General features: G+C 45.2%; 1 protein-coding gene across 4 annotated transcripts in view; it reads left to right on the plus strand.

The window, feature by feature from the left end:
- LOC138295834 (uncharacterized) overlaps positions 1–21,335 on the plus strand; it is a 1,330,477-nt gene that overhangs the window by 1,048,227 nt on the left and 260,915 nt on the right. For 3 of the 4 annotated variants that reach the window (XM_069234393.1, XM_069234396.1, XM_069234395.1), the window contains 2 exons: positions 2,999–3,076; positions 8,579–8,656. In XM_069234393.1, the coding sequence (XP_069090494.1) occupies positions 2,999–3,076; positions 8,579–8,656 (156 nt within the window). The remainder of the gene's footprint in view (positions 1–2,998; positions 3,077–8,578; positions 8,657–21,335) is intronic. The other variant, XM_069234394.1, reaches the window with a different exon arrangement.

Consider the following 21,335-nt stretch of genomic DNA (forward strand, 5'->3'; position numbering starts at 1 on the left):
ACCCGCTGACAAAGAGCAGCGAGCCCGAAATTCTGAGGACTAAAACAGAGATTAAGCTTCAGGTTGTGTTCATATACAGTGGAACTGTAAACATTCCCATAATAAATAAGAATTGAATTATGTCAGAGTCACCAGATCCTCGGGGTCTGCGCACATTCCCAACACATCCACCAATAGACAGCTCCAATACTCTGAATAAAATATCACAGAGTCGAAGAGAGTCCTAGTGGGGAAAAGGGGATTAGGTAGGGAACAGCTGGGAAGGAGACCTGTAGGAAGCAAAAGGTTAAAACACACAATATCAAGATTATATCATATTAATCATTACAAGACTATGATTCTAAGCATTGTCATACTGGAAACATGGATAACTTAAGCATGAACTAAATGACTATGCCTCAAGATGTCTAGTTACCTGTGAAGGAATCAAGAAGGATTAATACAACTGTTCAATGAACCTCTCAATAAAATGTTACACATGGATTAGAAACTTCAGAACCTTATAGAATTACGTTTTCAAATTCAAGCATAGTCTTTTGCATGAGGACAAGAAAATAATCTGAATTCTATAGCACCATAGGAATTGTACTTAAGGAACTTATTATGCACACACAATATAACATCTAGAATTTTAGCACTTTAGTCTCTTAGAATGCAGGAACATGAATTGCGCACATTGCGGATTTCCACAAGAGTTTGTAAATGCCATGAAATGGTTGCGCACAATGAATAACATGAATTAAGCACAAAAAATGAATTGCGCGTCTTGCTGATTCAAATGCCACCATGTGAATGCCGTGAAATGGTAGCGCACAATGAATAATATGAATTAAGCACAAGAAATGAATTGTGCGTCTTGCCGATTCGAATGCCACCATGTGAATGCCATGAAATGGTAGCGCACCATGAATAACATGAGCTCAGCACAAGAAATGAATCGCGCGTCTTGTCAATTCGAATGTCACCACGTAAATGCCAGGAAATGGTAACACACAACAAGTATCATGAATCGCGCGTTTTGCTGATTCAAATGCTACCTTGCGAATGCCATGAAATGGTAGCGCACACTGAATATTCATGAATTAATCACAAGGAATGAATCGCGCATCTTGCCGATTCGAAGGCCACTATGTGAATGCCATGAAATGGTAGCGCACAATTAATAACATGACTTAAGCACAAGAAATGAATCGCGCATCATGCCGATTCGAATGCCACCATGTGAATGCCATGAAATGTTAGCGCACCATGAATAACATGAATTAATCACAAGGAATGAATTGCGCGTCTTGCCGATTCGAAGGCCACCATGTGAATGCCATGAAATGGTAGCGCACAATGAATAACATGAATTAAGCACAAGAAATGAATTGCGCGTCTTGCCGATTCGAATGCGACCATGCGAATGCCATCAAATGGTAGCGCACCATGAATAACATGAATTCAGCACAAGAAATGAATCGCGCGTCTTGCCGATTCGAATGCCACCATGTGAATGCCATGAAATGGTAGCGCACAATGAATAACATGAATTAAGCACAAGAAATGAATCGCACGTTTTGCCGATTCGAATGCTACCCTGTAAATGCCATAAAATGGTAGCGCACAATGAATATCAAGAGTTGTACACGAGCAAAGAATCGCGCGTCTTGCCGATTCGAGTGTCAGCATGTAAATGCCATGAAACACCAAGCGCACAGTCTCACGCAGAAGAGCCAAAATGTTTTATCATGTAAATTAGGCCCAAGAACTCGAAAACCTTCGAGAACGGGATCAGGGGCCCAGCCCGACCTCCGTCTTACCGCCCTGATCAAGAATCACCAACAAAGTGAAAGGGCAAGGCCTGGAGGATCAAAGTAGGCCTCCGGAACAGGAGCTCAGGAAGTTGCTGCTGCTCTGCACCGGGACCTCTGAATAGTGAGCACGTGGAGCTGGGCTGGCTCCCTTAAACAGAGTCTTGGCCCAGCCCACAAACCACACCCAGGCATGCTGCATGGAAAGCTTCTATAAGGCCCTGGAAAGGGACCACACCCTGACACACTCTTAAAGCCTGCAGCAATACATTACAAATGAACAGTATTTATGAGCACCTTGAACATAAGTCTTCAGGATTAAACTCTGCAATGCAAAAGGTTAAACAACAGCATATCAGCACAATGCATAAATTACGTTATCTTGAAAGTGCTGGGTTTTTGCATTTTAATCACCGTAGAGCGCGCACTGCCCTGATTTTGACAAATTAGTTTTATACTAGTACAACTGTCTCCACAATGTTTCTAAAACAAAAGCCTTGGTCTGTGTTTTTGTGGTGCCTAACCTACGAAACCTCAAGGACGGACAGAGTAGCTCAATGAAATGGAAGCATATTAGTTAAATACTTTATGGTATTAGAGCACATTTTTATCCCTCAAATTGCATGTTACCTACATAAAAGAGCAAAGGTATTTTGGATTGTCTCATAGCTGTTAGCTGTTGAAGGTGGTAATTTTGTGAAAATATAAACTGGAAACCACCCAAAAGACATGTTGTCATACATACAGGGAATTTTCACACCAATTACTCTAAAGTGGTGTATCTCTGATGGGCATGGTTTAGAGCTAAAAAAATGTTCTTGCAAAAAACATAATAGGGGAGGTAATGGATTTTAGCTGAAAAGCTTCCCAATTACAAGGTATCCAAAAACCTCGAGAGAGTTACTCATATGTTGCATGCAGTGGCTTTGATGCATCAGGAAACAAATGTGGAAGCTCATGTTATAAGTGTAAATCCAGCCATCTAGATGCAAAAACCTTTTTAATTCTTTAATTCTTAGTATTTGTATTTTGGAAAACCACTAACCTACTACTGATAAATGTAAACCCATTGCCAAGCAGTGAACAATTATTAGCCTGAAACAGTAGTGGAACATAGGGTTAGAACTGCCTCTTATGAGTACAAATAATACTAAAGGACATTTGAATACACTTCATTACATTACTTTTTTTTACTCTTTGTGCAGAGACTTCAAAATTGGCGGGGCTGTGGGTGAGAAAGAACACATGGAAGGAGGAGGTGCACCGTTAACAATGGGTGCAGGGTATGTGTATCATGATTTAATGCTAAACAATCTATTCACAGGGAAATACATTTGCCAAATCTATAACAAACACATTTACAATAAGCTCTTCTTGGTCTATTTTGACTGTGTTACAATTGTTTCATTTCCTCCAATATCAGAAGTAACTCAAGCAATAACTTTTACTTTCACAAAGCCAGAACAAATTTTCACTCAATAAAAAACATTGTGTGAAGTGTAGCTTGAGTGCTTAAAATGGTGGCCTCAACTTGGTGAGGCTCCATCTGAGCCCTGACAACCTCCATCATCATGTTGATCCTGACCCCATTGGCACACAGTTTACTCAGTTCTCTGGTCCGAGTGGGCAGAGAGTGTGATGAACCTCCGCTGTGGCTGCACATGCCTCTCCTGAGACACAGACTTGGTACCATTCCTGTGGCTGGGCCAAGAGGTGAGTCTGGGCCTAGAGGTGTGACAGGGCCCGGGGACAGGGGAGTTGCCATATTAGCATCTGGGGAGGAGTGGGCTGGGAGTGAGTCCAAGGGTACTGTCCACTGTTAACAGGAGAACTCAGTTGGAGGCCAAGGACAACCACTCTCCTCCTACGTCTTGAAATAGGCTGCTGCCCGGCCTGAATAACCAGGAGCTAGGTAGGGATTCAAAGAATGGAAGATGATTGCAGTGCCTTGGCACACCCTGGCACAACTCTATGCCTCCGTGTACCTTCAGGCTGTGTGAGTGGGCCGATCAGGAGGCACACAAGCATCAGGCAATGAGGTGTAAGGCGTGGTATACGAGCACGCCCTCCTCAACAACAGGCAGTCGGGTAGGCAGCCCATCAACCAGGTCCTGTCTGGCATTTGGTAATTGCTGCTGCTTGGATGTGGAAAGAAATCCATGACCCTAGCCCCCATGAACAAGTCAGATATTATGGGATCCATGTTGTGGCCAATGTGGTGTCTCCTGTGGAGTGTGGTCCATTTTGAATCTGCCACAGGAATAGAGTGAGTCCAGCCTCCTCTCCAATCTTACGGCTAGCGGCAGGAGAGACTGTTGCTTCAGTCTGTACCTGAATGCCTAGTCTGCATCTCTGTGAACTCCACATGGTACTGGGAGGTAAATATAGCCCCCTCCATAACATTCAAAGGGACTTTGACTCATGGGAGACAATTACCCATATTTATCATGGGCAAAGGTGCGTTGTTCAAATTGATCACACTCTCTTGATTCCCATACATGCGCCAAACTTACTATTTACTTTCCCTCCTACCTTTTTCACTAACATTTCCTATGGGCAGGGTATTAAACCAAAGTTTTGGTTTTTAAGTGTATGTAGGTGTTGTATGATGGTGGGTTCAATGTTCCTGGCATCCATCTTTACTATCGGTCACGCTAATTCATTATTATTAACGACTGGATTTTGGGGACGGAAATGGCCTAACCTTTAGACTGGAGGTTGATTTTCTTCAGCACTTTAATTTGGAGGCTTATACAGTGGCTTCATACTGCAGGGGCTCTCATTATTGACTAGAGTACTGCTCATCATTTCGCACCAGGCCCCAAAAACCAATAAGTGGTATATGACACCCACTGGTAAAACCCTCCTTTAGCAGGGTGCCTCTCTCTCACAGGCCTTAAGAAATTTAAATCCTGGAATATAAAAGGAATTTCAAAGTTAGTGCTTGTCTGAGTTGCTGGAGCGCTGGTGGAAGTCTTCTTTCCACTTTGGGTTCAGAAACCGCAAGCTTTCAGGTGAGACACCATCACAAATTCTCACCCTCTGAGGTCGACTGAATATTTGGACTTGGTGATGGAGGTAGTAGCCAGAAACATACAATCCCAAATCATTGACATGAAACCATAAACAATAATCAACACCATAACAAATTGAACACCAAAACAAACCAAATAAAGTTTCAAAACGTTATTACAATCCCAAAATCAATATCACATACATGCCGCACTAAACAAAGTTATAAACATACATGAAAACCATAAGCTGACCAAAGCGTCTGAAATTATTTACCCTCCTAAACATCAATCAAAAAATATTAAGTAGATTGACAGAAACTCAATATGAACAATATTGCCAGATTTCAAAGCAGATGATGCTGACATCAGTAAATCATCAAAATACAGTTGTAACAAATGATTTCAGAGCTGGGCAATTCCTAACCCTTACCAAGATTGGGACTACGATGAGTGGTATTGGGCTAACAGATGCGGGCAAAAGCAAAGATAAAAGAAGACAAAAATAATTCGGAAAACATCTAACTAAGATAAATAACTATAAAAATATCCGGGTGTAAGTAACTAAGCTAAAAAAAAAAGGAACAAGAAACCACATTTAGTTATGCCTCTCCACATGGGACAGCATACAACGTTGATTCGTCGAACAGAGAGGTCACCTTCTTCCAGCGTCAGTTGACATCAGCATCAGGATGGTGCAGAACACGAGCTGCATATAGGACAAATCAGCAGTTCAGAATTAGTTGGGCATATTAGTACTGAAACCGCATAGGACAATTAAGACTATGATGAGAAAACTCATCAGGATACTCGGAGCAGGATTGTGAGAGAGCAGACTTACGAGTTCTGGACAGCTTCAAGACAAGAGTGAACTGACATCAAGAAGGTTCAGAGAGGAACTACTCACCATTCCAAAGTCCTTCACTAATTAAAATAAACAAAATCCATTTGATTGGTATTTCCGGAGGGCACAGTTTGGGCGTTGATTTCAGCATTCGATCATTGTAGATGGCACCACCAAGTTTGCAACTTTATCAAATTTTCTCAGCAAATGTCCATTGTTCCCCACTATGATTTCATATGTTTCCCTCTAAAATATTACATTTTCTAATAATTTGAAACTTACAGTTCCTTTCACGTGGCACTCAATAAACTACTCTAATTTTCTTTCACATAAACTTCATGAATCTTCCTGTGCAATTCAGCAGTTAGAACAGAGATTGCTACCTTAGCTAAACTTGAAACATGCTCTTCTCCTGGAATACAGTAGGACATTCAACATTACATTTGCAGCCTAGAGAAAGAATTCAGGTCAGAGGGGATAACATAAACAAGTAACATTTTCCATAATTGTGTGCAAAATGGATCTGGCGTGGTTAAGTTAAACCTAAATGCACCTTAACACATTTAATACAATAGTATTTTATACCCATGAATTCAAATCAAATATGCAAGCAAATTATTTATTTGAAAACATTATTCATGTTATGTCAAAGCAATATTTAAACGTATACTTATTTTTCAAGTTGTGAAACCAATTTAATACAATATGTGTGTTTAATTCATACTCATTTAATAATCATCATACATTTTATTGCTGTTGTTTGCACTTAAAAATAATACTTTTTAGGTTCATGTTATTAATAATTCAGTCAAAACTAAATGCATGATTTCATGTTAAACTTGATGTCAGAATACGATTCGTAGGCATGAATGTCCACCACAAATTTAAACTGTGCATCTTTTCATGTCTACATTATTTCCTGTTAGGCCTTTAAAACTGCAGATTTATTAGCTCCCATATGCTACTTCCATTAATAAAACCTGATCTCTCTCCGATTCAGTGGCCACATTAAATCCTGTGTGCAGCTTGTGCATGTAGTCTCCCTACATAACTCACTAGTCTATATAGGTATTGCAGCTTCATCATGCCCTCCTACAGCACAAAAGTCAGTTTACAGCTGTCCCATTGTCTAAAACACTCAAGCCTAAATTAACTGCGGAACAGCTTGGCACAAAGGGCATATTGATGTTGTATTTTTTGCGCTTTGTCACTACCCTAAACCAGTTGAAGTATCAGAGAACCAGATGGCAGAAAGATTTGGATAAGCTTGAATTCATAGGATAGATTGAAGCCAAAATGGCTTTGTAATACTTGGTGATCACCACCTGACTTAGACCTTTACAATGTAAGTAATTTCACAGAACATATTCCGACTATGTAAAATAATGTCAAATGGTGAGGAAACAAAACTAACCTCCCAAGCTGCGAAACTAGTGGGGAAATGTGTGATAGAGGACTACCTGATAGCGAATTATTAATAGCAGGGCGATCTCAAGGCCCAGCATGCAAGCGCGCTTTCCTCAATAGCGGAATGACCGACTCTGGATGCATGCAGGAGCTCCTCCATTCATAGTATAACTGAGGGGTATGGATCTCTCTGATGCTGCTAAAGAAGGGGTGTATCAGGAAGGATCATGTGAAAACAAAGTCTTACGATATGGGGTCAATGCTACAGTCATATCCAAAATGTAAAGTAGATTTATGAGAGTTTTCACAGTGATCAAATTGTATTCTGCTTCTTAATAATGTGAACTGAAAGGGTGGTTGAGGAGACGAAGAAACTGATTTGTTGTTAGTTGAGAGCTAAAAAGAATAAAAATTGTTTTAAGCATTTTAGTTTTGTTTACAACAAGGAATTGGTTTTCATATCTCTTCTTGTCTACTATGCATTGGATTGTTGAAACATATAATCTCATAGGTTCCTTCTCTAAAGAAATATCATTGTTATTTGATGATGCAGTTTTGCTGAAAACATGAACCTTCTGTATTTTGGATAGTACTGAAAACTTTTTAGACAAGTAAACTATAGTCCAGGAGCTCATTTTGTCCTTCACATTGCATACTACTGTAGTAAAATTTCAAAAAGATTTTGGATTTTCTTATAACTGTTAAAGGTGGTAGCTTGTTAAAAAAATATGAAACAGAAACCACTTGGCGTGTATTTTTTTGTTATCTGGGGAATGTTCGCTTCTCTGAATTTTCTCCTATTGTCACTCCTTTTTGCCTACACCACTACATTGTACCACAGAATACTGTTGTATGATAACGAGGAATAATGAAGGCTTTCAGATCTTTCTTCACCAACCATCTGACCTTATAGGCACACAATCTTGCACTTCTGGATGAACCTTGAATAGACTCTGATTTTCGGTCAGATGTCCATGGTGTTCCTTGGTTTCTTTTAAGATCACATGGAACTTATAGCACTTCATGTAGAATTCTGCACTCACTAGCTTCCAATATGATCAGTCCTGGATGTTATTTAAATTTCCCTTGTTTCCTCCACCAAGCTTCAGGTAGTATATCTGTCCCACCCCCTGACAAATGTATTTTTGCTGAAAGGCTTCCCAATTATAAGGTATCCAAAAACCTACCTGAATGAAACCTGAGAGAGAGGAACGCAGAAGTTGCATGCAGTGGCTTTGATGGATCAGGAAAAGGATGTGGAAGCTCACGTTATAAGTGTAAATCCAGCCATCTAGATGCAAAATTGTTTTGAAATGTTTAATTCGTAGTATTTCTATGTTGGGCATAATGATGAAAGCCACTAACCCACTACAAGTAAATGAAAACCAATTACCAAGCAGTGAACAATTATTAGCCTGAAACAATAATGGAACACATGGTTAGAAGTGCCTCTTATGAGTGCAAGTAATAATACAGGACATTTGAATACACTTTATTACATGACATCTTTCCTCTTTGTGCAGAGACTTCAAAATTGGTGGTGCTGTTGGCAAGAAAAACCACATGGAAGGAGGAGGTGCACAATTAACGATGGGTGCAGGGTATGTATATCATGATTTAATGCTAAACAGTCTATTCACAGGAAAATACATTTGCCAACTCTATAACAGATATTTTACAATAACCTCTTCTGGGTCTATTGTGACTGTGTTACAATTGTTTAATTTCCTCCATTATCAGCAGTAAGTCAAGCGACACCTTTCACTTTCACAAAGCCAGAACAACGATCCATTCACTAACAATCATTGTGTGAAGTGTAGCTTGAATGCCTAAAATGGCGGCCTGAACTTGGTGAGGCTCCATCTGAGCCCTGAAAAATCTGCATCATCATGTTGATCCTGTCCTCATTGGCATAGTTTCCTCGGTTCTCGGGTCCAACTGGGCAGAGAGTGTGATGAACCTCTGCTGTGGCTGCACATCCCTCTCCTGAGACACAGACTTGGTGCCACTCCTGTGGCAGGGCCAAGAGGTGAGGCTGGGCCTGGAAGTGTGCAGGGCCCGGCGACAGGGGAGTTGCCATGTACGACACCCACTGGTGAAACCCTTCTTTAGCAGGTGCCTTGCTCTCACAGGCCTTAAGAAATTTAAACCCTGGGTTCTAAAAGGAATATCAAAGTTAGAGGTTGTCTGAGTTACTGTAGCACCGGTGGAAGTCTTCTTTCCACCTTGGGATCAGAAACCGCAAGCTCTCGGGTGAGACACCATCACAAATTCTCACCCTCTGAGGTTGACTGAATATTTGGACGTGGTGATGGAGGTAGTAGTCAGAAACATACAATGCCAAATCATTGATATGAAATTATAAACAATAATAACCACCGTAACAAATTGAACACTAAAACAAACCAAATAAAGTTTCAAAACTTTATTACAATCTCAAAATCAATGTCATATCAATGGTGCGCAAAACAAAGTTATAAACCTACATGAAAACTATAGGCTGACCAAATCGTCTGAAATGATTTAGCCTACTAAGCATCAATACTAAGACAGTCAAAATGAATTAAGTGAATTAACAACTCAATATGAACATTATTACCAGATTTCAAAGCAGATGATGGTGACATCAGTAAATCATCAAAATACAGTTTCAACAAATGATTTCAGAGCTGGGCCATTCCTAACACTAACTAAGATTGGGACTAGGATGTGTGGGATCGGGCTAACACATGCGGGCAAAAGCAAAGAAAAAAGAAGACAAAAATAACTTGGAAAACATCTAACTAAGATAAATAACTATAATAATATTCTGGTGTAAGTAACTAAGCTAACAAAAATAAACCAAATTTAGTTATACCTCTCCACATGGAACAGCATACATCGTTGATTCATCGAACAGAGCGGTCACCTTCTTCCAGCATCTGTTGACAGCAGCATCAGGATGGTGCAGGACACGAGCTGCATATAGGGCAAATCAGCAGTTCAGAATTAGTTGGGCATATTAGTACTGAAACCGCAGTGGGCAATTAAGACTATGATGAGAAAACTCATCAGTATACTTAGAGAAGGATTGTGAGAGAGCAGACTTAAGACAGGGTTCGGGACATCTTCAAGAGAAGAGTGAACTGACATCAAGAAGGTTCAGAGAGGAACTGCTCATCATTCCAAAGTTCTTCAGTTATTAAAATAACCAACATCCATTTGATTGTTCTTTCCAGAAGGCACAGTCTGGGCGTTGATTTCAGCATCCAATCATTGTAGATGGCACCACCAAGTTTGCCACCTTTCCAAATGTTCTCAGCAAATGTCCATTGTCCCCCACTATGATTTCCCATGGTTCCCTCTAAAATATTACATTTTCTAATAATTTGAAACTTACAGTTCTTTTTGCTGTGGCACACAATAAACTAAGCTAATATTCTTTCCCAAAAGCTTCATGAATCTTCCTGTGCAATTCAGTAGTTAGAATAAATATTATTACCTTAGCTAACTTGAAACATGCTCTTCTCCTGGAATGCAACAGGACATTTAACATTATATTTGCAGCCTAGAGAAAGGATTCAGGTCAGAGGGGATAAAATAAACAAGTAAAATATTCCATAACTGCGTGCAAAATTAATCTTAAGGCCTGGTGAAGTTAAGAAACCTAAATGCATGTTAATACATTTAAAACTATAATATTGCGCACCCATGAATTCTAATCAAATCTGCAAGCAAATTATTTATTAAAATATTACTCATGTTATATCAAAGCAATATTTTGAAACGTGTATTTATTTTTCATGTTATGAAAGCCGTTTAATACCATAAAGTGTGTTTAATTCATACTCAGTTAATACTCATCATACATTTTATTGCTACTGTTTTCACTGGAAAATAATACTTTTTAGGTTTATGTTTATTAAGAATTCACTCAAATATAAATGCATAATGTTTTCATATTAAACTTGATGTGAAAATACGATTTGTAGGCCCGAATGTCCACCACAAATTTAAACTATGCATCTATTTATTTCTACGTTATTTTCTGTTAGGCCTTTAAAACTGCAGATTTATTAGCTGCCATTTGCTGCTTCTATTAATAAAAGCTGATCTCTCTCAGAGTCAGTGGCCACATTAAATCCTGTGTGCAGCTTGTGCATGTAGACTCCCTACATAACTCACTAGTCTATAGGTATTGCAGCTTCATCATGCTCTCCTAAAGCACAAAAGCCAGTTTACAGCTGTCCCAGGGTCTAAACCACTCAAGCCTAAATTAACTGCGGAACAGCTTGGTAGGAAGGACATATTGATGTTGTATAGTTTGCACTTTGTCACTACCCTAGACCAGTTGAAGTATCAGAGAACCAGATGGCAGAAAGATTTGGATAATCTTGAAGTCATAGGATAGATTGAACCCAAAATGGCTTTGAAATATTTGGTGATCATCACCTGACTTAGACCAGTTCAATTTAAGTAATTTCACAGAGCACATTCCGACTATGTAAAATTATGGAAAATGGTGAGGAACCAAAACCAACCTCCCAAGCTGCCTAACTAGTGGGGAAATTAATGATACAGGACTACCTAATAGTGAATTATTAATGGCAGGGGTATCTCAAGGCACAGCATGCAAGCACGCTTTCCTCAAGAGTGGAATGACCGACACTGGATGGATGCAGGAGCTCCTCCATTCATAGTATAACTGAGGGGTATGGATCACTGTGACGCTGCTGAAGAAGGGGTGTATCAGGCAGGAGGATGTGAAAACAAATATCATACGTTATGGGGTCAATGCTACAATGCTTCATTTCCAAAACTTAAATTTATGATAGTTTTCATTATGATCAAATTGTATTCTGCTTCTTAATAATGTGAACTGAAAGGGTGGCTGAGGAGACGAAGAAACGGATGTGTTCTTTGTTTGGAAGCTAAAAACAATGAAAATTGTCAAAATTGTTTTATAAATTTGTGTTTTGCTTACAAGAAGGGATTGGTTTTCATATCTCCTCTTGTCTAGTATACATTGGATTTTTAAAACATATAGGCCCTCATTACAACCCTGGCAGTCGGTGATAAAGCAGCAGTAATACTGGCAACAGGCCGGCGGTAAAAATAATGGAATTATGACCACAGCGGAGACTGCCCAGAGAGACAGCCACCGCCAACAGCCAGGCGGAAGGCAATGTTCAGCCCACTGTATTAAGACAGGCCTATCCGCCACCTTTTCTGAGGCGGTACCAACAACAGCAAAAGCACGGCGGAAACAGTACACAGAAGTCAAAGGACTCACCTCTGGAGACTCAGGGAACAACCACGACTCCATGGAGCCCAAGTTGCACATTTTTCCCATGCTTATATACCTCTTTATGCATTACGAACACCAAAGCCAGCGAAAACGACCAAGGTGAGCACTGCCGCCTAGCACACAAGAGAGGGAGGAGGAAAAAGAGAGTGACACACACACGCAACATGCAACACCCCCACCCCCAACACCGTATACACAATCAGATGCAGTAATATTACATATTCACCCCTTACCCCTCAGGAATAATGCAAGGACAAAAGGAATTGATTAAAGCGAGTGTACAAAGATAAAATAGTATAAATATGTGCTGCTATATCAAAACAGTATATACATATGTACAAATGGAGGGACACTGCCCAGTCCTCAATGTCCGTGGGCCACAGGGCCACTACACATAGGCCAAGGCCCCACCTCACTCCTGCAACAACACGGAGAGAACACTGCAGGGGCATCAGGTCAAAAATACACAGGCACCTCAGGGGGACGGGGAATGGGGGGGCACCTCAGCCGGAAGATGGTATAACACCACTGGTCCTAGAGGGGGCTACATGCCCTGTGTGATGTCCTGGGGAGTGCAAGGCCACAGTCTTTCAAGTGGGTGGTTTGCCCACTGCTTGGTCCTGGGGAGTTCAAGGCCACGGTCTCTCAAGTGGGTGGTTTGCCCACTGTTTGGTCCTGGGGAGTGCAAGGCCACAGTCTCTCAAGTGGATGGCTTCTCCACTGGTTCTGGAGGGGGCCTTGTGCCCAGTGTGCTTCATCCTGGGAAGGATGGGGTGAGTGGATGGCTTCTTCCACTGATTCTGGAGGGGGCCTTGTACCCTGTGTGCTTCATCCTGGCAAGGATGGGGTGAGTGGATGGCTTCTTCCACTGGTTCTGGAGGGGGCCTTGTGCCCAGTGTGCTTTATCCTGCCAAGGATGGGGTGAGTGAATGGCTTCTTCCACTGTTTCTGGAGGGGGCCTTGTGCCCTGTGTGCTTCATCCTGGCAAGGATGGGGTGAGTGGACGGCTTCTTCAACTGGTTCTGGAGGGGGCCTTGTGCCCTCTGTGCTTCATCCTGGAAAGGATGGGGTGAGTGGATAGCTTCTCCACTTGTTCTGGAGGGGACCTTGTGCCCTGTGTGCTTCATCCTGGCAAGGATGGGGTGAGTGGATGGCTTCTTCCACTGGTTCTGGAGGGGGCCTTGTACCCTGTGATGCAGCACTTGGAGAGTGCAAGGTCACAGTCTCAAACTTGGGTGTCACACCTACAGGATTTGCAGGGTCCAGGACGCACTACAGCCCATGGAGGCAGGACAACACACTGCCCGCCGGCGGTGACGGCTGCTCAGTTGTGGCAGAGGCAGTGCTGGTGGCGGTGCAGGCAGTAGTGGGAGGAGGTTCCACCCCTTCACCTGCAGCCTCGGACGGCTGCCCACTGGGGCTGCTGCTGCTGGTATCGGCGGTGCTGGTGGCGGTGCAGGCAATGGTGGGGGGAGGCTCCAACCCTTCCCCTGCACCCTCGGATGGCTGCCCACTGGGGCTGCTGCTGCTGGTGGTGGTGCTGGTGGCGGTGCAGGCAGTGGTGGGGGAGGCTCCAGCCCTTCCCCTGGTGCCTCGGACGGCTGAACTGCCATGGTTGGTGGTAGGGGCTCAGAATCAGTCCCAGCACCAGGCCTCCTGTCCTTCCTGCCTGCTGGTGCAAGCCCCTTGCCCTTCCCTTTGGCAGTTGGTGTTGCCTCCTTGTCCTTCCCTTTAGCAGCTGATGCAGACACACTTTCAGTGCTGATGGCTGGTTCCCTGGAGCCTCTCCCACCTGCAGTAGCTGTCAACACTACTGTGGCTGTGGACTGGGTGGCTGAGGTGCTCGCATGGATTCTGACCACCCTGGACCGACGTGAAGGACGTGGGGGGAGGGGTAGGGAAGAGGTCAACGGTGGAGAGGAAAAGCTTCTTAGGGACATTGGGGTGGGAAGAGGTTGAAGGTTTGGGAGTGGAGGAAGAGGGAGTGGTTATGGGAGGAGTCTGTCTGCTGATTTTGGGAGCAGATGCATGGGCTGGATGCTGTTGTGAGGTGGATGGCTGTTGGGTGTCTGAGTGCTTGCGTTTGTGTACTTTGGGAGGAGGGGGCACAGACCCAGTGGAAGAGGACACAGGGGACGTGTGCATGGATGTGGGGGTGGTGACTGCCAGTGAGAGGTGTGATGGTGATGGAGATAGTGGTTGAGGATGTAGTGCATGCAGGTGTGAGTGGAGATGCTACTGGGAGGGAGGTGGAGGACAAAGAGGAGGGGGACACAGTGGAGACAGTGGATGTTGGTATGTCTGCATTTGGATGGTGTTTGTGTGAGTGCCTGTGGGATGATGTGTGGTGCTTGTGTTTGCCTGAGCCACTCCTGTGTGTTGTCTTGGGTGCATGCTGGTCTGACTGTGTGTTTGGGATAGGTTGGGGTTGAGGGGACTGGGTATAAGAAGTTGGAGGGGGGATGCTAGAAACAGGGACAATGGCTGCCATCAGGGAGGAGGCCTGAGCCTGGATTGATCTCTGTTGGGCCGCCATGCCAGAGTGAATGCCCTCCAGGAATGCATTTGTTTATTGCAAATGGGCTGCCAGCCTCTGGGTGGCATTCACTATGGTTGACTGCCCAACGGAGGTGGATCGCAGGACAATAGCTTCCTCACTCAGGGCAGCAGGGCTAACTGGGGCAGGGCCTGAGGTGCCTGGGGCGAAGGAGATGCCCACCCTCCTGGGTGAGCGGGCACAGGAAACTCGCTGAGTGGCTGCTGGGAGGGCAGTGCTGATACGGGGGTGGCGGTTCTACCTGTAGTTGGAGTGGGCACAGAGGTGACCGCCACCAGCAGGGAGCTTCCATCGGAGGAGGTATCACTGTCAGAACTGTCCCCTCCTGTCTCCGCCGATGTGCTCCCCTCGCCCTGCGTCCCACTGGTGCCCTCACCGTTGGTGGATTCTACCTCATGGGCCCTCTGGGATGGAGCTCCCTCCGTCGCCGGTGCCTCTGCTCCTCCGCCAGATGATGCTATAAGGACAGGGTGACAAAACAAAAAGGGGGGGAGAGAAAGGATACACTTGGTCAATGGCTGATCCAACACCACTGTTGGCGTATGCGACACACACACACACACACACGGAACAGCCCTACGAACTAGGCAATGCACTACCAGTCACAATGCTAGTCACCAGGCCATGGACAGGAATACCTAACACCAATAGCAGCATACCTAGCATCCACAGACCCCTGCCCAGTAATGAATGCCTACCAGCTTGGTAGGAGGTGGTGTTCATCAGCCCCTGCCCAACATGGGACCTACCCTGCAACGTCCAGCCTGGCCTAGGGGCACCCACAGGCCCACATCCCCCACCCAGAGACCATCCCACCACTCACAAGTAGTATATTGGGAAACTGTACTCACCCCCTTGTTGCTGCTGTGATGCCCTCAAGCACCCAATCAGCTCTGGATAGGCCACCGCCAGTATATGTCCCATCAGGGGGGTCAGGGTTCGACTGGCACCCCTTCCTTGTTGGGAGGCCATCCCCAGATGGGCCTCAGCCATCTTGCTTGCCCAGCATCTCAGGTCCTCCCACTGTTTGCGACAGTGGGTGCTCCCCCTGCCGTAGACCCCCAGGGTCCGCACGTCCTTGGCGATGGCACGCCATATACCCTTTTTTCTGATGGGTGCTGACCTGCAGAAAAATAAACATAGAAAAAGGTATCAGTCAGACCGTCTGGCCTGTTACACTCATGGTCCACCATAGCCCTCACATCCCCTTATGCACAGACATTGCCCACCATACATGTGTCACGCTGCCCAGAACCCTTCCACCAACCCCCCCTACACGAGGCCCGCACACACAGCACTCCATGCATTCATGCCCCTCTGGAGGCCCATACAGCATTCGGTGCTGGGGTAGGACCCCATCCACCAGTCTCTCCAACTCCGCGGCGGTAAAGGCAGGGGCCCTTTCCCCAGTGACACGAGCCATGGTCGGTTCCAGACACAGGTCTCAGCAGCACTTGCAGTGTAGGTCCTCTCCTGTTGAACGTCAGGTAACAAGTGAGTGAACAGATAGAAAATGGCGGTCACATCCGCGGCGGTGCGTATCGTCACCGCCGGCGTACATCACTATTGGCCGCTGTAACCCACAGGGCCCAATGACAACCAATGAGAAGTTGCAGGGCGGTACTCGACCACCTCCCACAACAGCGCACAACATCAGCGGCATTACCTCATTTCCACATGTCCATACACACAAGACAGACCAATGCCATTTCAGGGTTGGGGGGCAGGCCATGGCACCTAACTGCATCACAGTACACATAGGCACCATTTGGGCCTATCCAGCAAAATACTGTTACAGTCACAACATTCAATGCAGTGTAGTGTTTGGAAATGTGGAATACTGACCAGCTGCTCCCGTTTTTCCCCCTAGATTACAACCGCTGCAGATGAATAGGAGATGGAGACATCCCCCCGTGTACAGACCCCTGGTGGACTTGGGAACAATGGAGGGCAGGCACATTATCCTCACCTATAGACTGGACAGGGCCACAATCACAGAGCTGTGTGTCCAATTGGAGCCTAACCTGATATCTGCAATCCGTCACCCCTCCGGGATCCCCTCTCTTGTGCAAGTCCTATCTGTGCTCCATTTCTTGGCAGCTGGCTCCTTCCAAGTGACAGTGGGCTTGGCAGCAGGAATGTCACAGCCAATGTTCTCAATAGTGCAGACCAGAGTGTTGTCTGCCCTGATTAAACACATGCGCAGCTACATTGTTTTCCCCCAGGTGGAGGATCTGGCCACAGTAAAAGCTGACTTCTATGCAATGGGGCATATCCCCAACTTCATTAAGACAATCAATGGTACACATATTGCATTTGTCCCCCCCACCCTTGGAGAAATGAACCGGTGTTCAGAAATCGAATGAGCTGTCACTTCATGAATGTGCAGATAGTGTGCCTGGCGGACCAGTACATCTCCCATATCAATGCAAAGTATCCTGGGTCTGTGCATGATGCCTTTATCCTGAGGAATAGCAGCATCCCATATTTGATGGGTCAACTCCAGAGGCTAATAGGTGAGCCCTGGTTCCCACCCGGTGTATGTTAGTGTATGGGTTTGGTGTTGGCCATAAGGGTAAGTGTGTGGCTAACAGGTATCCCTCAATATTTGCAGGTGACTCTGGTTACCCCAAACTCTCATGGCTACTGACCACTGTGAGGAATCCCAGGACAAGGCCAGAGGAACGTTTCAATGAGGCACATGGGCGAACAAGAAGAATAATAGAAAGGACATTCGGCCTCCTGAAGGCCAGGTTTCGTTGCCTCCATCTAACTGGTGGATCCCTGTACTACTCACCCAAGAAGGTCTGCCAGATAATCGTGGCATGCTGCATGGTGCATAACCTTGCCTTGAGGCGCCAGGTGCCTTTTCTGCAGGAGGATGAGGCTGGAGATGGGCGTGTGGCAGCAGTGGACCCTGTGGACAGTGAAGATGAGGAGGCAGAGGATGAGGATGAGGACAACAGAACAGCAATTATACGACAGTACTTCCAGTGACACGCAGATAAGACACTGTAACTTCACTTTACATTGACAGTTTTGTGTTTGCCATTGTACATGGTAGGCAGATTCCCCCAATTCTATGGCCACTTACTGTATCCTTTGGCATCTCTATTTTCAGATATCTGTGCCCCACTCTGACACCTGGTGTGTTGACTGTAGCCTACTACAGGTCAATCCTATGTATTTATTCCTGTACAGTTGTATTGCAGTATTTAAAGCTTGTTAAACTAATACTTTGTTCAATCATTTCACAGACTCAGTACTTGTATTTTTAAATGGTGTTTATTTAAGTGCTAAGAAGTAGAGGGTGTAGTGGAATGGGCGGGGGTGATGGTGGATGAAAGTCCAGGATGGAGTCCAGTCTATTTGTATCACAGGTGCATTGTCCAAGGAGGCATAGGAAGGGGAGCAATGGCAGTTCAAGGTGGGTGACAGAGTGGGACACAAGGGTGACAATCAGGAGAGTCCTATTTCCTGGCGGGGGTCTTGGCAATGTTCTCTAGCTTCTGCCTGGATTGCAGGGACCGTTTGTGGGGTGGTTCCCCTTCTGCAGGGGGAGGGGTGCTAGTGGCCTGCTGTTCCTGTGGCGGGGCCTCCTGTCCACTAGCGTCAGCAGAGGTGGAGGGCTGTTCATCGGTGTGACTAATGTCAGGTGCCCGGTGGTGTGCCACTGCCTCCCTCATGGTGTTGTCCATGTCTGCCAGCACCCCTGCAATGGTGACCAGGGTGGTGTGGATGTCATTCAGGTCCTCCCTGATCCCTAGGTACTGTCCCTCCTGCAGTCGCTGGGTCTCCTGCAACTTGTCCAGTATCTGGCCCATTGTCTCCTGGGAATGGTGGTATGCTCCCAGGATATTGGTGAGTGCCCCTTCCCTGTTGTCCTGTGCCTCTGTCCCCTGAACCATGTGCCCACTGCCACTGACCCCAGGTCCCTGATCGTCCTGTGTTTGAGGGGTGGCCTGGGGTCCCTGTAGTGGTGGACACACTGCTGATTGACGTGACCTGGGGACAGAGGTATGGGCCTGCTGGGTGGGTGCTGTGCTGGTGTTTCCGGAGGTGGGAGGCTATGTGGTAGTATGGGACTGTCCGGAGATCCCTGGTGGGCCAGGTTGGTCATCCAGGTGTCCAGAACTGCTGTCATCACTGTGGACTTCTTCTGTGGGGGGATGGATGTGGCTGGCACCTCCTCTCCGGTGACGTTGTGCGGGGGACCTGTGGGGATGTAAATGCAGTGTTATTGTTTCTGCATGTGACATCTTGTGCATGCGTGTTTTGCCCTCTATGGTTGTGATTGCCCTGTCATCTTTCCCTTGTGTGAGTAGTGATTTTGTGGGCTAGGTGATTCTCTCTAATGTGCATGCTTTAGTGATGTGTGTCCATGCAGGTCTCTGATGGGGGTCCGTGCATTGGTGTTACTTGCAGGGCTTGGTATTGGAATGGGTGAGTTGTGGTGGTGGGGTGTATGCGAGGTGGTGGAGTGATGGGGGTGAGGGTAGGGGTTGGGTGTGTGTGATGGCCCCTGCCAGGCCCTCAGGATGCAGTATTGCCAAGACTTGCTCCTCCCAGGTTGTTAGTTCTATGGGAGGAGATGGAGGTCCACCGCCAGTCTTCTGTATAGCTATCTGCTGTCTTGCTACCACAGAACACACCTTCCCCCGTAGGTCGTCCCACCTCTTCCTGATGTCATCCCTTGTTCTGGGGTGCTGTCCAACGGCTTTGACCCTGTCCACGATTCTCAAACATAGCTCCATCTTCCTAGCAATGGATGTCTGCTGTACCTGTGATCCGAATAGCTGTGGCTCTACCCGGATGATTTCCTCCACCATGACCCTTAGCTCCTCCTCAGAGAATCTACGGTGTCTTTGTGGTGCCATGGTTGTAGTGTGTGTGTGGTGTGTGTGAGGGTGTGTGTGGTGATGTGTTGGGGTGTGTGCTGTACGGTGCATGGATAGTGTATGGGTGATGGTATTCTGTGACTCTGGTTCTGTGGGTGCTCTTGGTGTCTCTCTCGCTCTGTTGTAAAAAATTTTTAGTCGTAAAGGGTTGTGGGTAGTGTGTGTGTGTGTGTGTTTTATAGTGGTGTGGGTGTGGTGTGTGTATGTGTGTGTAGTTTGAATTGTCCAATGTAGTGTTGTTTTGTTAGGTTGTGTGTATTTTGAGCGCGGCGGTATGTACCACCAATGGTTTAGCACCATTGAATGTTCGCAGCGGTGATTTGTGGGTCATAATGCTGTGGGTGTAGTTCTGTTGCCATAACAGTGTGTGTTTGGATACCGCCAGTTTATCACTGACCTTTGGTCTGGTGGACTTGTGTGTGTGGCTGTATAGCGACAGATTGCTATGTGTGTGTCATAATATGGGTAGCTGTAAACCGCTGTGCCGGCGGTATGTTGGCGGCAGTCAGCATGGCGGTAAGCGGTACTTACCGCCAATGTCATAATGAGGGCGATAATCTCATAGGTTCCTTGTCTAAAGAAATATCATTGTCATTTGGTGATGCAGTTTTGCTGAAAACATGACCCTTCTGTGTTTTGGATGGTACCAAAAACGTATTGGAGAAGTAAATTATGGTCCAGGAGCTCATTTTGTCCTTCAGAATGCATACTACTATAGTAAAATTTCAAAAAGATTTTTGATCTTTTTATAACTGTTAAAGTTGGTAGCTTGATAAAAAAATATGAAGCGGAAACCACTCAGCGGATATTTTTATTGATCCAGGGAGTGTTTGCTCCTCTGAATTTTACCTTATTGCCACTCCTTTTCGCTTACAACACTACATTGTGCCACAGAATACTGTTGTATCATCCTTTCACAAGGTTTACTTTCAGCTTTTGGATCTTTCTTCACCAACAATCTGACCTTATAGGCACACACTCTTGCACTTCTGGATGAATCTTGAATAGACTCTGCTTTTCTGTCAGATGTCCATGGTGTTGCTTGGTTTCTTTTAAGATCACATGGAACTTATAGCACTTCACATAGAATTGTGCACGCACTAGTTTCCAATATGATCAGTCTTGGATGTTATCCTTTAAACTTCCCTTGTTTCCTCCACAAAACTTCGGATAGTATGCCTGTCCCACCCCCTAACGAATGGATATTTGCTGAAAAGCTTCCCAGTTATAAGGATTCCAAAAACCTACACAAATGAAACGCGAGAGAGAGGAACTCAGAAGTTGCATGCAGTGGCGTTGATGCATCAGGAAACGGATGTGGAAGCTCACGTTATTAGTGTAAATCCTGCCATCTAGACTCAAAACTGTTTTGAAGTGTTTAATTCTTAGTATTTCTATGTTGGGTATAAAGAGGAAAGCCACTAACCCAAGACAAGTAAATGAAAACCAATTGCCAAGCAGTGAACAATTATTAGCCTGAAACAATAATGGAACATATGGTTAGAAGTGCCTCTTATAAGTACAAGTAATAATACAGG

The sequence above is a fragment of the Pleurodeles waltl genome, chromosome 5 (assembly GCF_031143425.1).
Source record: "Pleurodeles waltl isolate 20211129_DDA chromosome 5, aPleWal1.hap1.20221129, whole genome shotgun sequence".
Taxonomy (NCBI): domain Eukaryota; kingdom Metazoa; phylum Chordata; class Amphibia; order Caudata; family Salamandridae; genus Pleurodeles; species Pleurodeles waltl.